The sequence below is a fragment of the Hesperophylax consimilis genome, chromosome 11 (genome assembly GCF_061612785.1).
Source record: "Hesperophylax consimilis isolate HC1 chromosome 11, BYU_Hcon_1.0, whole genome shotgun sequence".
NCBI classification, from domain to species: Eukaryota; Metazoa; Arthropoda; class Insecta; order Trichoptera; family Limnephilidae; genus Hesperophylax; species Hesperophylax consimilis.
Genome location: NC_142846.1, coordinates 11245498 through 11262805, shown reverse-complemented (window position 1 = coordinate 11262805; position 17308 = coordinate 11245498). Strand labels below are relative to the sequence as shown.

The 17308-nt window shown below is 36.7% G+C and overlaps 1 protein-coding gene across 1 annotated transcript; it reads right to left on the bottom strand.

Moving 5' to 3' along the window:
* Positions 1 to 385: 385 nt before the first annotated feature.
* LOC149419781 (transmembrane protein 39A) lies at positions 386 to 15751 on the bottom strand. The gene is made up of 8 exons (XM_089637300.1): positions 15381 to 15751; positions 14863 to 15231; positions 12015 to 12154; positions 10251 to 10349; positions 8909 to 9131; positions 3825 to 3964; positions 3433 to 3637; positions 386 to 921 (listed from the first exon to the last, which is right to left on the bottom strand). The coding sequence occupies exons 1-8, from the start codon at positions 15627 to 15629 to the stop codon at positions 679 to 681; spliced, it is 1668 nt and encodes a 555-aa protein (XP_089493426.1). The 5' UTR covers positions 15630 to 15751; the 3' UTR covers positions 386 to 678.
* Positions 15752 to 17308: the final 1557 nt, after the last annotated feature.

Genomic DNA, 17308 nt, shown 5'->3' with positions numbered 1-17308 from the left:
TATTTATTTCCTTTGTTACCCTCCTTCACAATAAGTTTTATTCAAAGTTTAAATTATTTTTGGTTTAATTAGAGCCATCTATTGCTAACATGACTACCGCGATGAATGGGCATGTCAATTTGAAATCCTCCCCTACATCCCAGGCCACTGTGTTCTTCGTGGACAAAATTGGCGGCAAAGGTCTCGCAGGAAATGTTCGTATGACCAACCTCCACTACCTTCCACCGTGGGTAAATCTATCTCCTACATTAGGTAAATTTTTTATTTCGCCATTATAACAAAATAATTTAAATACTTTAATTATCATCAGGGAAACCTTTACCCTGGAACTGGGTTTCTCCAGTACAGGGTGTTGTTTATTAAAAATAAAAGTCACAAATTGTAAAAAAGTTTTTAATTTTATTCCTATAAAGTAAATGCCACGTTAATGAGAAATGATAAAATATATTACACCTTAAATAACTTAGTGATTAGTGTATGATTCACAGCGATTAGTAATCTCCCAATCGGCAACCTACCGATAAGCAATCAACCGATTTACAATCTTCCCATGAGCTATCAGACTATTAACAATCTCTTATTTAGCAAAAATGCTCCGACTAGCTGACGGGCAGAGAAGCCTTATCCTGGTTACCAGTAAGCAATCGGCCGATTAACAGAGTAGCGAGTATCCCCTGACTAGCTGACGGGAAGCGAGGCCTTGTCCTGTATGGTGAACTCGGCTTGGTAGACCTTCCAGGTTACCAGGTAGTCCCTGACCAGCTTGAAGAGGGTGTAGTAATTAGAGAAGAGAAGCAGCGCCAGCGAGAGGACGTGGTGCCACTCGGTGGTGTTGAAGAGGAGGAACAGCTGTAGGAGGACCAGCGAGATCTGCAGGCAGAGCAGAACGCAGAGGATCGTGGAGGGGTTGTGGAATAATGACTGGAAATAAAAACATGCTAATTAGTTTGAGCTATTGGGAGAGAAGCAGTTTTGTAAACACAAAAACATATTTTGTACATTTTTAAATCTGTTCCCCGTTATTTATAATCACAGTGTAAATATTATGCTATGCGGTGCGTAAGGTTGGAATAGTGAAAAACATGACTTATTACCATGGCACAGGTATTTTTAAAATTCTTCGTGTTGTCAGCACTAAATTATCGCAGTGCGTCAGGTGATTCTATTTTCGTAATAATATAATAATAATAACATGGCATTTATATAGCGCAGTTTAGTGTTTCACTTCAAGTGAGCCTTACTTGTCTTATGCAAAATTATATATTTGTAAATTGTATACCAGATAATGTTTAATATATTTAAAAAAAATAGTAAATAATCTACCATAGGTAGAGTTATATTCAGCAAAATGATTTTTTGAAAATATCCTTGGCACACAAGAGTATAATCATACCAACACTGAACAGGTTCATAAGAATCTAATAAGTTTATGTAAATTCCAATATTCATTTTGGTCGTTTTATAATAAGAAGAATTGGGTAACAATATTGTTATTACCTTTTTTAAATAAAAAAAGGTTTTTTTTATATTTAAAAAATGAAGAACGCTCAATGTGTTGTGTTTTAATTAAATCAATGCGTTAATCCAGAAAGTAATGGAGAAATATGCTTAAACAGGGTGGCCACAAAAAACGGATTTCAAAATTCCCTGATAATTCCAGGTTTTCCAGGGCAGTTTCTATATTTTTCCCTGATATGTTTTATTTGGTATAAGGACATATCGTTCAAAATTTTATTTTTGAAACACGATTTTCATCTACGCCAGAAAATTAGAACAGATACATAAATAAAGGGAATTCCGTCATCTAAAGCATTTATTATTTCCTTGCACCACAATGATCCATTCAAAACAAAATACACTTATTACAAATTTATGATATTTCGCCTGAAGACAATTTGTGTACAAATGAAAAGACCAGACAAAAATAGACAAATAAACAAAATTAAGTACAGTAGAACCCCGATAATTCGAAAAAACGTGTAATTCGAAATTTTCGCCAAAAAAATTTCTGCAGAAAAATTTTTTCATACAAAAATTTTTTTAATTCGAAATTCGTTAATTCGTAATTCGAAATTTATTTTTGTCCGCGCACGAAAATTTGTTCGTGAAATTCGAAAAAATTTGATTTTTGCAAAATAAATCATAATATTTTGTAAATCTGAATCTAAAAGTCAGCCGTGGCGGTAAAACGCCGAAAAATGTATTTTTACGTGGTTATACATCGTCCAAATTAGTATTATTATTTTGTAAATCTGAATCGATTTACACTGGAATGTTGTATTTTTTCAAATTTATTTCGTATATCCGAGTTTGAAGGGCCGAGAAAATACGTTTTACGCGTATATATGTCGTAGTTTTACGAGTTTACACCAAATATCTGTATTTAAAGGGTCGGCCGCGACGAAACTCGGCCGCGAAATTTCGATTTACGCGTAAATATATCGTATTTTTACGAATTTATTTCGAATATCTGAATTTTAAAGGGCCCGCCGCGACGGAAATCGGATGCGAAATTTTAATTTACGTGGAAATATATCGTATTTTTACGAATATCTCAATTTAAAGGGTAGGCCGCGACCGAAATCGGCAGCGAAATCTCGATTTACGCGTAAATATATAACATTTTTACGAATTTATTGCGAATATCTGAATTTAAAGGGCCCGCCGCTACGGTAATCGGAAGCGAAAATAAAGAAATAATTGGTATTAAAATACGAATTTACAACTAAAATACCACCCGGATTTGAAGAGGAGGCCGAGAAAATCGATTTTCGGCGTATTTTTTTTTTTCATAAAAATTCGAATTACGTGGGAATTCGTTAATTCGAAATTTGATGTCCCGTGGATTTCGAATTAACAAGGTTCTACTGTATTGACACTTTGTAAAAATGTTGATAATGATGATCTTTAAATTTTATTACGACCGTACTGGGTGTCCGACCCTTTTGACACTTTGTTGTAACTTTGCTAGCTTTTTCTTTACAGATTTCGCACCTACATAGTATAGGGGAAAAACCAAGGCGGGTGGTTTACGACATGATTGTGTTGCAAGGGCTATTTAAGAAAATAATAATAAAAAAATACCTTCTTATCTAGTTTGTCTTTGTCGGCATATCTTTTGTTACACACGCCGCAAGTAAAAGTAATAAAACACAACTTTGGGACTTCACAAATCGTAAATAACGAATTTCGTTTTATTTTTGGAATTCCCTGATATTTTAAGAATATTTTAAAATTCCCTGACATTTCCCTGATAATTCCCGGTTCGGTAAAATTCCCTGATAATTCCCGGTTTTCCAGGTCTGTGGCCACCCTGTTAAAACTATTGTTCCTTTGTAAATTGACTGCAGTTAGTTTTCATCCAAATTTTCTGAATTTATAAAGCTTATTATCAAGTATATAAAATTCAGTTATAAGTAATTTTCTACTTACGTAGAACCTAACGTGCATCTCATTTCCCGGTTCCGCCGCCGTCATGCAGCCCCTTGCAGTGAACAGCGAACGGTCATGGCGCACGGAGGCCCCTGCAGCCCACAGGGTGCGCTGACACCAGGCGGGTCCCCCGCTGCCAGGTCTGTCCCCTGGGGTGCCCGGGGGCTGGGTGGAAGTGGCACCTGCAGAACCACCCCGTACCCACCTGGAAATAGGAAAATGTAAGTTAGAAACTGTGTTCATTGTACATAATAATGGTTGACCGGGTATATCATCAAAATGACAATTCAACACACCTCCAAAAATTGATATAAAGTCATGAAAAGTGATGAAACAAAAACTAGGTTAAATAGGTCACATAGGTAAACTTTTCAACAATCTGTGATAATTACCTCCCCAGGTGAAGCGCTGCTCTGTGGAGGTGATCGCAATACCTGGCGGAGAGGCAGTGGGTAGCGTGTTGGGTAAACAGGCCCAGCCAGACCAGGGCCAGGTGCCTTATCACCCGGTACACGTCAAAATACAGGAACGGCTGCAAAAGTAATTATTGATATTCAATAAAGATTAACTATTCATTTCCACCCCTTAGGCCAAATTGTTCGCTTTTGGGAACAGCTCATATGCTTTCAAAGAAATCGTTGAATCTCCCTTAACACGTCCAGTGCTGAGCCCGTAGCAGGTACGGGCGATACAAAGTTCGCGGGATGCGCTGCCCGTACAAGGTACGGGGATCTTATAACTAAGAGAAATGATTAAAAAAAAAAACGTTAGCACAAACGGATTGTGTATATAATACCCTCAGCATGTAAGATAACTTCAGTATACATCTATATGTTGCGTGGGTTGGTCGCTATTGTTTTTTTTCTACCGTAGTACCGTTGTGGCGAGTTTACACACGACTTTTTCTATACGTTTCACACAACTACAACGAATTATATGTGTGTGCGATAATTGTGATTGGTATTGACTTTATACAAAGTGTCTTCTTGTTTTATAAGTATTTTTTATTAGACTTTTCGTTATTATTTTTTGTGTGTTCGGACTTTTGAATCAAAATATTTTGTTTTAGACTACAAGTAATTTATATTGAATTCATTTACTATAAAGTGTTTTTATTATTATTTTTGTGTTGGACTTTTGATATTTTTTTTGTGTTATACATACCTTGAAATATGGATCAGCCATCAACATCCAAAAAAGCTAGGCTAGATGACGAATTTAGCGACACCGATAGTGATTTCGACGATTCGAGAAGCTACTCAGAGATCTTCCCCGAATCGGATAAAGATGACTTGGAAGACATGGATAACAATGAATCGGATGAAGATGACACTATCCAGCCAGTACCGGCAGTATCACCACTGCCTCCAAACCAGCCATCAATGTCCGAACCAAGACAGTGGTCAAATTCACTCAAACTATCACATCCCATTTACCGGTGTATCTGGCATAAATTGTATGGAAGCTGAAAGAGAATCGATCACCAATGATGACTTGTGTGATGGTCATCAAACAAACAAACGATTATGCGGTAGAGGTGTTATCAAAGTCGAAAGGTGATAAAAGCCGAATCACAAGGTGGAGGGACCTAACAATCGAGGAATTCAGGAAGTTTTTAGGGCTTATTTTCCACATGGGAACTATTAGGATGAATCGCCTAAACGACTATTGGAAGAAAAATCATTTATTCAACCTGCCGACATTTTCTCAATACATGGTTCGAGATAGGTTTCTACTTATCCTTAGAGTGCTTCACTTCAATAATAATGAGGAAGAATCAACAAGTTTAGGAAAAATTCAGCCACTCATCGATTCTTACTTATGATAGGATGGAGATTATATATACTCCTAGTAAAAATCTTTCCATCGATGAATCGCTGGTGCCCTGGAGAGGGAGACTATTGATCCATCAATACATGAAAGGGAAAAAAACGAAATATGGCATAAAACTGTATATGTTGGGTCAGTCAAATGGATTGGCCCTAAAAATAATTGTTTATGGTGGTGCAGCAGACATCAAACTCGGTGGTAAAGACCACACCAACAAAGTGGTGAAGAAATTGATGGAAGGAAAGACTGTAGTCGGGCACAGTTTATACACGGACAATTTCTATAATAGCGTTCCATTGACGGAGCATTTATTAGAAAACAAAACATTTGTTACTGGGACCTTCAGATCAAACCGGAAGGACACACCGAAGGAAATTACTGAAAAAAAATTAAAAACCGGAGAGTCTACCAGCATGTATACAAATAAAGGGATATGTGTCACAAAATGGAAGGATCGACGTGAAATTGTGACGATATGTTCCGAATTCGATGGGCAATTGACGAAAACTACCAGTCGTCGAGGAAAGGAGGTTTGTAAGCCAAACATGATTATTGAATACAACAAACACATGAGCGGCATAGATTTTCACGACCAAATGCTTGCCTACTACCCATGTCGTCGAAAAACTTTGAGGTGGTATAAGAAACTGGGAATTCACATTTTCCAATCAATGCTAATAAATGCTTACTACTTATACAATGCACAGAGTGAGCATAAGAAAAGTCTATATGATTTTAGACTGGAAGTAATCGATAATTTACTTGGTCCTCTTCTTTCTGCCATTCCTCATCCATTAGTGTCAAATATAAGACATTTGCCAGCCCTATGCGAAAGAAACGACAAAGGAAAAGTAAAAAAGAGGCAATGCAAATATTGCTGGGAAAAAAATCAAAAACGGAACGATTCCAATTATTGCTGCAAGGAATGTCCACAGATGCCTGGATTTTGTATCGAACCCTGCTTTAGGAATTACCATGATGAAAATAATCTATAAAAACCGTATTGTTTCATTTCAAACCGATAATTACCTGTTCACAATGGTTTTGCCTGCACTTTCTCTTTTTATAACAATACTGTTATAACAATACTATATAATTACCCTTTTTAGGCGGTCAAAATCAATTGGTTATAACTATACTATATATGACAAACTGGATGAACGTGGTGAAAGCAAAGATTGTGTGTAAGGACAGGGCAGTCTGGCGTTCTGTTTTCTCTGTTTACCCCGCGAGGGACGCGCAGTGAGCTAGTAGTAGTAAAAAAATCAATCTTGAGTTTACTAATAATTTATAAAAATTAAAATTTCTTGATGAATAAATTGTGCAGTAAATGTCTAGTGTAAACTCACCATTACGCAATGACGCCTACTATCTTGTCCTGCCAATTACACAACAACTGGAGAGTATGTAGCGCTGTCAGGCAGTGCGATTGGTAGGTGTGATTCCCAATAATAAACCAAACATGCAAAAGTCCCCATTTTTATCGGATTAGGGAAGTAGTCCCGTTATGAAAATTACGTATTTTATCAGCACAGCTGGTTAATGCCATATTAAAATAACGCAGTGAAAGTGTTAATGTCATGGTGAGAAATATCATCTAAAGGTAATTAAGAAGGTAATACCGCAATTTGAAAATTTTTATGAAACATTGCAAATTTTTTACAAATTATTTTTTATTTGAAACAACAAAAAAGTGAGGTGTCAATAACATTAATTTGTGAAATAAAATGGGTATTTATTTTTTAGTTATCCGTAATTTTACTTATAAAAAAACGTAGACGAGCCATTTTCGAAACAATTTTATGTTTGCATTCAAAATTTTAATATTTAAAAATTATATCGACGGTAAAAAGGCAAAATGACTGATACGCCACCCTACCCGAAATTGAGTAATATATACAGTTTTTCTCAGAATTTGAAGCTGCATCGAGTGAGTCAACTCCTATGCAGGCCTAACAACATTTTTGGTGTTTATATCAAAAGCCCTCTTGTACTACGTATTTCAACCCGGTATCTTAGAAACAAAAGTATCTACAAGTTATCCAAATATTTTTTAAAATACTAGAAAACTTTTTTTTAATATTCTGACCAAAGAGTTTTCATTAATAATAAAAAAGTTATACTAATTTTTCATTTAAAAAAAAAAACTTGCCTCTCCAGTAAAATTTACAAAATCAAAAGCGCATCAGTCATTTAGCCTTTTTACCGTCGATATGTTTATTTATTTATAAGAAAATTCGAAAACTTATTTTATCGCCTTTCAAAAGCAGTTTTTAGTCTTCAAATACGAGGCATATCCAGAAAGTAAGTGTACTGAGGCTCTCACGACCGAATGAATTTTATTTTCAATATGTTGGCTACACTTACGTGTAGCCTGACTCTTCTCCTCCGCAACGAGACCTGTTCAAGGTCAGTACGTTGAGAAGTGTCAACGCGACAACACGTTTCGTGAAAAATGTCAATCCAATCTCCCGCCAAATGCGAAATACGCGGCGTCATCCGTTATCTCGTTTGGAAGGAAAAACCTCCGTTTGAGGTTTATAATGAGGTGAAAACTGCATATGGTGATAAAGCTATGAATTGTACGAGTGTGTACAAGTGGTATCGCGAGTTTAAAAACGGTTCTCACCTCTTCACCCTCCACCAAAAAGTTCAAAACCACAATTTCAGCCAAGAAAATCGTGGCATCCGTGTTTTGGGACTGTCAAGGCATAATTTTGATTAAATATCTGCCTCAAGTGGAGACCATCAACTCTGCAAGATACTGTGAGACCCTAAAAAAATTGCGGAAGGCGATTCATAACAAGAGGAGAGGCAGCCTGCTGCACGACAATGCCAGACCACACACGGCCAACGCCACGAAGGAACTTCTTGCTTCGTTTAAATGGGATATCCTGAGCCACCCCGCGCATTCCCCTAACCTAGCACCTTCAGATTATTATCTCTTTACCTCCTTGAAGCTGTACATGGGTGGAAAAAGGTTTTCAACCGACGAGGAGGTAAAGGAGGAGGTGGAGAAGTGGACGAAGGGGTTGGCGGGAAACTTCTTCGAGGAAGGCATCAAAAATTGATACCCCGCTTCACCACCTGCATTGAGAGGAATGGCGACTATGTCTAAAAATAGCTTACATATGTACTACGGTAATCATGTAATTTTTTTGTTTCAATAAAAAGATTTGTAACCTACAAAAATTCAGTACACTTACTTTCTGGATACGCCTCGTACATTAAAAAATATTCCCTTTGTTTGGATTTTATTGCAAAGTGGAAATACTCATGACCTTTTGATAGAATATGACAGAGGCCTGAGGGTAGAAATTTTTTGTTAATATGAATAATACTCCCACTAATCTGCCACCCCAAAAACCGGGCAAGTGACCAATTAGTGAAAACGGTGGATTATAGTAGATATGTACAAAATGTGCTAAAATTTAAAACACGCATTTCGTAACAAACACAGCTCTCAATTTTTTTGTAAAATTCAAATTTTTTGGTTTAAAGTTAAAGGTTCGAATGTTCTCCTATACATTTGCATACTGCCGAAGAGCTCGCCCGTTGCGGCGACACTTTGAAATTTCAAAAAACATTTGGCCTATATAGATATCAAATGTTTGCACTGCATTTTCCAACAAAAAACAAAGCTTACCTGCGCGAAGCACCAGGGCACGTAGCTAGAGTAGTACGCTCCCACCACAGAGCTGAAGATGACCTGCTTCAGGCGGGCGTTGAAGTCCGCCTTCAGCTCGTCAACCTCGAGGCGCACGGCCGGGGCAGCGGCAGCACAGCAGTGCGGGGCTGTCACACCTCCCGCGCCCACCTGCAGCAGGGGGGACAGCCGGCACCCAAACAGCAGCAGGTACACACTGGCGCTGGGGAGCAAGTTACCTGGTTGATTGCGGTTAGGAGAAAGTTAACTAGTTAATTCTAGTTAGGTTATGTTCGGCAGCGGGGCGTAGAAATGCAGGGCCGTCACGACCTGGCAGGGAGGACTGCCGGCACCCAAACATCAGCAGGTATACACTGGCACTGGGGAGTAAATTACCTAGTTGATTGCGGTTAGGAGTAAGTTACATGGTTGATTGCAGTAAAGAGCATGTTATCTCGTGGATTGCGGTTAGGAGTAAGTTATCGAATGGATTGCGGTAAGGAGTAAGTTAGATTGTGGTTACGAGTAAAATAATCTAGTTGGTTGTCATTCAGACTAGCGCCGATCTTATAATTGTACGATTGATAATTGCATGTTGGCTAAAAAGCCCAGACCCTTGAAAAATGAAGAAATCTGACTTTATTTGTCAAGATAACCCTAAGAAATTTAAAGAAAAAAATGCACATTTCAAATATAGAATTAAAATAATTTTCTGATAAAAAAATATTATACTATAGGTCGGTACTTGTCTGAATTATTGACGCATCTGTTTCAATTTTGAAAATGACAATTAAAATGATATTATATTACAGGTAGGTACTTTATAATTTTTTTGTATTTCTTTGGCATTCACTATGTAACAATTTCTAGACATTTTTTGTTTTTAATGAGTTTCACATTTCACATTGCAAATCACCTCTATTGACAATGTTTCCCGTTATGTAGACTCCTCCCTCCGTTTCCCTCTCAACCCCCTCCCACTCCCCCAAATCCCCTCCCACCAAAGAACCAAACTAAATAAAACCCCATATTTCTGCACTTAAAAATTTAGTTTTAAAATAGCTAGTTAATGACACGGACATGTCGAAACCGGTCGCTAATTAATAAAATTTATACGTAACAAATGTACATTGTGATTAATAAAACTCATTAAAAACATAAAAAGGTACTTTATCGCTTGACTGAATCCTTAAGTCAGTTCCAATTTTGAAAATGACACTTAAATTCAAAACAAATACGAGTTCCTTGAACCAGAGTTGCACACACACACAGACAGATAAACCAATAACCGGAATTAGAATAGAGTTTAATGAGTAGGTGAAAATGTAGAGTCGGTACTTACGGATAACACAGGTAGAAGATACTCAGTATGGGGTGGGTTTGTATCAAGTGATAGGTGCACCATCCCAAGGCACCCACTACTATTGCAAACACTATGAACCTGGAAAACATTTAATAATTCCATCAATAACAGGCAAAGGGTAAAACTATCTTAAGAATTGAGCCATAACCATAACCGAAAGTAAAAGAAGAAAATAACGCCATTCTTCCCTCAAACTCTTTTTACCATTTTAATAATAATAATAACATAAGATTACAGTTTTGTGCTATTTCACTTCAAGTGCGCTTTACTTCAACACAATTAAAAATAATATCATTGCAGAAGAAGATAATACTAACAAATCTAAACGAAATATGAAACAGAACAAGACACAGAAAATAAAAAGTCCCAATGGTCGAGTGGATAAAGACGTTGTCCCAGTAAGATAGAGATAACTGAGATATTCCCAGTTGAGACCGATATCTTTTTATATTCTGTCTTGTTATGTTTCAAGTTTTATTTAGATTTCTTAGTATTATGTTCTTCTTCGATAATATATTACATAATAATGTAATAATTTAATGATTGCACAATGCAGTTTTAATATAACGACCGACTTGTTTTTATTTTTATTTTATTTATATATAATTTGTACATTTATTTATAACAATTACAGGTAATATAGCCTAAGACGTTATAATTGTACCATTTATGCAGTGTATATGCAATGCCAAAAATATCGCAAATGCGCTATAGGACACAAAAAATAAATCTATTTTTTTATCTACCGCATTCAAAAAGCACGTAGCTCTCCCCACAGGTGAGTTCATAAATAAATTAGTGCGGCTTGCTCTACTATATAGAATATTGTGATGACGTCCTCGAGAGTGAGACTCTGGTACAAAAAAATTTAATTGGGCCAGTATCTCATTATTAGATAAGTGACCGTTTATTAGTTGAAAAAAATATTTAAGCAAAGCAATACCTCTACGTGTCTCTAGGGAGTGGTAATTGGTCATGCCTAATATATAAATCGATGGGTAAAGCCAAGGGTAACGTCCATAGAGCCGCGAGAATAAAAACCTTAAAAAATTTTTATGGACTCTTTCAATGCGTAAAGTGTATGTTAATTCATGTGGAGCCCAGATGATCGAGTTTGATTCAAGTACACTTAGGACTAGTGTGTTATATAATAACGTCAGTGTTTTTGTGTTACGAAACGGATATGAGTTCCTAATTACGATTGTCTCGACTATACGGAAAAAGCGCGCTACCGGCTGTCACTGCAGGCCTTCTGTGGTTGAGATTTTAAAATGATTTTTTCAGTGAACGTACATAGATAAATGGCGCGTAATTTGAATGGACATGTCTTCCGCGTAAGGGCTCAATTATGCAATGATGATAAAAATCAAACTTTTATAGTCTTTGGCTGTGCATAATATAATTTATAACCATAATATTAAGTAAATGAGTTTGTCTCGTACAATGAAATTTCATGTTTTTTACAAATGTTAATTAGAGCATGCATGAGGACAGAACTTTTAGAAATTTTGTAAAATACCAAATAGTACTGCAGACATAAGCCGTCAAAATATTGATATTTACAGTATATGCGTGGCGGTACTGGAGCACTGCAATTCGAATTGTACTGAATCGTGTCTCATCGCATTGCATACGTTTTACCTGAGTTCACTTTGAAAGCTCAAAACTTTGTCCTTTTTGGAGACATCATAAAACTAATTGTAAAAATGAGGAGACAAGTTCATTTGTTGGTGTTTGTTATACCTCAGTATCTGTATGATGAGAGGTAGAAATTTAGCAGGTGTGACAGCTGTGGCGCCTGCCTTGATGAGACAGAAGAGCAAACGTCTCCCCAGAACCACCAGAATGAACAACACTAGGTGCCGGTCTATCAGGTAGAAGTTCTGCAAAAATTGAGGTTAGGATTTTTATTAATTTCACCCTATTTTATACAAAACTTAAATTTAAATTAGAGGCTGAAAAAATGAACTGAAAAAAAATATTTTGATTAAAATGTGTAACATATATCTAGTGTGGATATGTGATATTTAAGAAGAAGTCGATTTTTCATGATTTTAGAGGCAACTTTGGCAATTATTGTGAGAGTAATAATTATTTATAATGAAACATATTTTTATAATGTTATAATAATTATTAAGTTCTGCAAGTATTTCTGTTATTTTTACAGTTTTTAATGTGACAGCTGTTTCGGCTTTTGAGGCCATTAATTAAAAACTGTAAAAATAACAGAAATACTTGCAGAACTTAATAATTATTATAACATTATTAAATTTGATTTATTTTAAATTTATTTAAAAAAATTAAATGGAGTTCTACGAATTAAACACCAAAACAATAAATATATTTTTATAAAACACAAATTATTAACCCATCGGCATACCAGCCGCCAAGATTGGGCGGCTGCTTTTGCAAAACTCACCTCACTTACTTAGATTATAATAAAATCACAATTTTTATGAAATCGATATAAAAGTACGAAAAGTGTTTCATTTGAGGTGCAATAAGAATCAGTAAGAATGCAATAAGAATCCGTCTGAAGTATGCACAGATGTAACAAATATAATAATAAAAATTAGTATGCCGATGGGTTAAAAAAAGCATTTTAATAGGCTTAAATTTAACTTACAAATGTCCGATTTACATTGGGACTCAAATTTTGTTGAATGTAAATTTAAAATTTAGACCCAAAATACCCTTTTTTTACAATGTTGTAGCGCGCGGTATTTCGACCGACGCACGGATCCGAATACTTTCTCCCTCACACGCATAGCGCCGTCTCGCTCGGCCACTTACAGCCCATTCCCCGTACAGGAAGACACCCCGTTGGCCGAGCTACCCCCACCCCTCCGTCAGCGGCCGGTACTGCCCTGCTCAAAGGGTATATAACGCCGTGCAGCCCATTTTGAAGGCAGAGTATCCAGTCTCCTGGTTAACTAAGCAACAGAATCCTAGTGGTCATTGCCCAGTTAAACACTCCCCAGTACCAAGTCGAGAGAACCCTCCGGTCCTCTTTGGGAATTCAAGTAACAGCTCCCTCGGGGACATTACTTGTCGGGAGAATCTCCACTCAACTAAGAGACCCCCGGGTCCTCTGTTGTGGCTATTACGCTGTGTTTAAGTGCTATTGAGAATGTTAAGTGATCATTGTTTTTTACTATAAGCTGTGAACCCTATATGTAAGATAAATAAACTGACCGACGCTAAAAAGCTATTTTCTTACAAACACCCTGACACAATGTTTTAATTTTATATTTAATTATATTAACACACTTTGGCCGGGAAAGGTAGTTCAATCCGTTCAGTCGATTGATGCTTAACGCCGGGAATGGTAGTTCTACCGGCCTCATTTCAATGGCAGAAAAGACGGAATTATTCAATGTTTTTATATGAATATTATATACCAATCTCTTTGTAAAGGTCCCAACTATATGTACATAATTATCGAATCGTAATACAAATATTTTTTTTATATTTATCTTCGTGCCTTTCGTTTACTTCGGTATTTCAACACATGGATAGTATATTATTTGTTATTGTAATAATGCAATTCCTTGAATGAGGGTTTTATGACCATGAAACCCGATTCAAATCTCTATCTGTTCCGCCCCACTTAACTCTTACGTGCAAGTGAGCAAGAGATATCGGGCATATTTAAAGAAAGCAGGTATAGGCAAATACCGATAGGCGGACCGTAATAAACATATCACAAGGTTAATTGAGTTGAATTTCAAATAATATTCAGCTTTCGTTTGGTACATAAAGTACGCTATAAAAGCTTGGGTATGCTGAGTTACTATGTACAAATTTATTTTTAAGCGATTTAAAACGAATGAAAGAAATTAACGGGACTTTTATTTTCGCCTGGAGACAGCGTAGTGCCAGGGCAAAAAATGCCCGCCAGAAATGTGTTAACATAGTTGATTGGGCAGAATTACTATTACATCACAAAATATTTCTAAGTTTGCTCTAAAATCAAGAAAAAATTGATTCCTTTAATGGATTATAATTTAAAACACAAAAAATAAAGTGGTATATTTCCATAATAGATTTTTGCTTTACCTTTTGACTAATATACTAATAATAATATTTCAGTTTGGTTAAGTATTTTGTCCTCATTGTTAATTTTAAATCCAAATTTAAGTTTTGTATGAAAAGGGCAATACGGTCGTTCCTCTTAAATTATGAAAAGAAACATAATATACAATATTAACATAATAGTAAAATTATTTATTATGACGACTTGTAACCGGTCATCTTATAATGTTACTGTAAATAATATAACATGTTGTTTGTAAGATTGAATATAACTATTATCTCTCACAAATATAACTGAATGGCAAGAGGTTACAATTATTGGCACAATTATTTAGTTAAGATTATATAATATTGTAATAATAGAAATGGTTGTATATATGCTATTTACAACTATTGTATGACATGAAATAATAATATAAATCCAATAACATCACCCCAAGGGCGATAAAAAAAGTACTCTTTCAATGATTGATTTAGCGATGTGATATTCAATTGTGTTTTGCGATAGGAAGACAGTAAATGTAAGAATGTTTTGTGATAATTGTAGTAAACTCACCATGGTCTGACTAGTGTATGAGTGCGGTAACCACCACACTGTTCTGTACAAGTTGAGGAACTGACTCCCAGCAGCCAGCGCCGTGAAAACAAACATCATAGACTCAAACAGCAGGTCCCCATCATAAGGGATGTTGGGGAAGGGGATGTGCCTAGGGGCGAACGGCAGCTCGTACCCCAGTGTGGACAGACTGGCCCCCGTGTTGGGGCTGAAGTTACACTTGACATACTCGCTGCTGCTAGGCACTGGGGGTGCCGGGGCCGCCGGGGGCGCGGGCGGGGACACGCGGGTACTTCGCTGCATACGGCGGTTACCCGGGGGCATAATAACCAGTGAATCTTCCTCTGGGGCTAAATATGGCGTAGAACTCTACAAACAAACCCATAAATTAATGTCAAAGTCAAATAATGAAATCAACGTGACTTTGTTTATTATGGCTACCAACTGCGTCATTTGACGTTTGATTTGCAGCTGCATTCACGGTACATAAAAAATGGATGTCAAGTTGTTTATCTTACCTTTTTTATAGCTGATTCCACCCTTTTGGAGTTGGAAGTTTGTGTCATAACTTTGGTATTGTTTAGAGTAACAGGTCGCTTGACGAGAGGGTCTTTGACAATTCGACGCCGCCTCGACACTGCGGTTGTCGATATGTGAGGCGCCTGGATATTGGCCCAACGTTTGGCCAACAGCAGAGTCAACCCGCCGAATACCGCCGGTAGAATATACTTAACAAGAGGTCCGCTTTCATTTTCCGTACAACTCATCACTCACATGTTAAAAGTTTATAATAGTCAATCCTTGGCACCTTACAGACACGTTGCTCATAACAATGGAAAATTGCAAAGCAGCAACAACAAATCTCGCACACGTCAAAGTGAGAAAAAGACGAAAATACATTTGTGTTGCCAGTATCGACATTATTTTCGACAAATATGTTTTTATTCCGGGGCATGAAGTTTAAACGTGCAACACTGTTTTGTGTGTGGTTTATTTTTATTTACTTTAATAGCTGCTAGCATCTATTATTAAAATAATTGGATGTCTTATGGTTTAATATGAGCGCAATTAAAAAGTCGATTAAGTAAAGTCGTCAATTTGAAATATTGTAAATTCGATTCGATTATTCTGGCTTTTAGTAAAATGGAAAATTTAAAAAATATATGTACACATAGGTACATAATATATTCAATCAAACCGTTTATTTTAAAGAAATGTTTCGATTACAAAATATTATCAAATTTCTACACGAAGATTCTAATTTCCTCTAGCACTAAACTTGTTGAAATGTTATTATTTTGAAAACTAAGTTTAATTTTTTTCAAAGTTTTTATGTAAATATTTTAATAATCAAATATGTTTGTTATAATAGAGAAATGAAATATAACATTATTATTTTATCTCGATATGTTCAATTGAACAAAATGTACCTGCCCCAAAACACAATAATTTAACTATTTAAAAACCATGTAGGTACCCATACATATCAAACTTAGCCTGTCATCCCATGGGGCGGTAAGCAATCAACATAAACCAAATGCTGTAAGCAGATGCGGATTTGCAGTCTTGGCCGCCCTAGGCCCCAGACCATATAGCCGCCCCTTTCTCAGTACCCATCATATTGACCAGGAGTATCCAAACTTTTCAGTAAGTTCCTAGGGTCAAAACCGTTTTAATTTTCCTGCCATTATCATTCATGGTTCATGGGGTGAGATTTGTCCAGGTCTTGGCGGCGGATACGTCTGCCCACCTGCTGCGCGGCGGGCCGGATCGAGAGAGACTGGGTGAGGGAGGCCTTTTGACCTTTCCAGCCGGACTATCTTGACCCATCGCCTTGCACCGCAGTTGGAGGGATGTATTCATACGTATGTCACTCCTGGACACACTAATCCCCAGATTCCTACCCACCCCTGATACATTTTCCTTTTCAGAACTTCCTATCCTTCCCTTCCTTAAAAAGACCCTCCACACAGCATCACTTAAGATGACATAGATAGTGAGGAAAAATATTTTCCTCAAAGCCTCCTGTGTGGAATTAATGTAAAAAAATACGCTTGCTAAATTCGCTAGTTCAATTACTGTATAATTGTCGATTGTCGTGCGCTGTGTGTGAACACGCTCTTGCATATCGCTATTTCGTACGTAGAATATTTAGGTACTTAGGAAGTAATTTCTTGTTATCATCTGTGACTTTTTTGTCACGATTGGCCGCCCCTAATATCTGGCCGCCCTAGGCCCGGGCCTACATAGGCCTAAGGGCAAATCCGCCTCTGCCTGATATAAACTATAGACTACATTGAATTTACTTTATTGACAACTTTTATCGAAATCGATTCAGAAATTTAGTTAACTATAATAGCTGCTAGTATGTAATACTTTCTAAGGTTTCAAGGATTTGAATAAAACATTTAAAACAGTTTTAGGTTTAATTTATCTAACTAGTTTC

Bases quoted from the DNA above. Each gene is read 5' to 3' on its own strand.
- LOC149419781 (XM_089637300.1), bottom strand. From the start codon at position 15,629: ATGAGTTGTACGGAAAATGAAAGCGGACCTCTTGTTAAGTATATTCTA. The intron at 10,350-12,014 runs GTATAACAAACA...AATGTTTTCCAG, and splicing joins CTCATCATACAGATACTGAG to GTTCATAGTGTTTGCAATAG. The intron at 922-3,432 runs GTAAGTAGAAAA...TTTTATTTCCAG, and splicing joins AGATGCACGTTAGGTTCTAC to TCATTATTCCACAACCCCTC.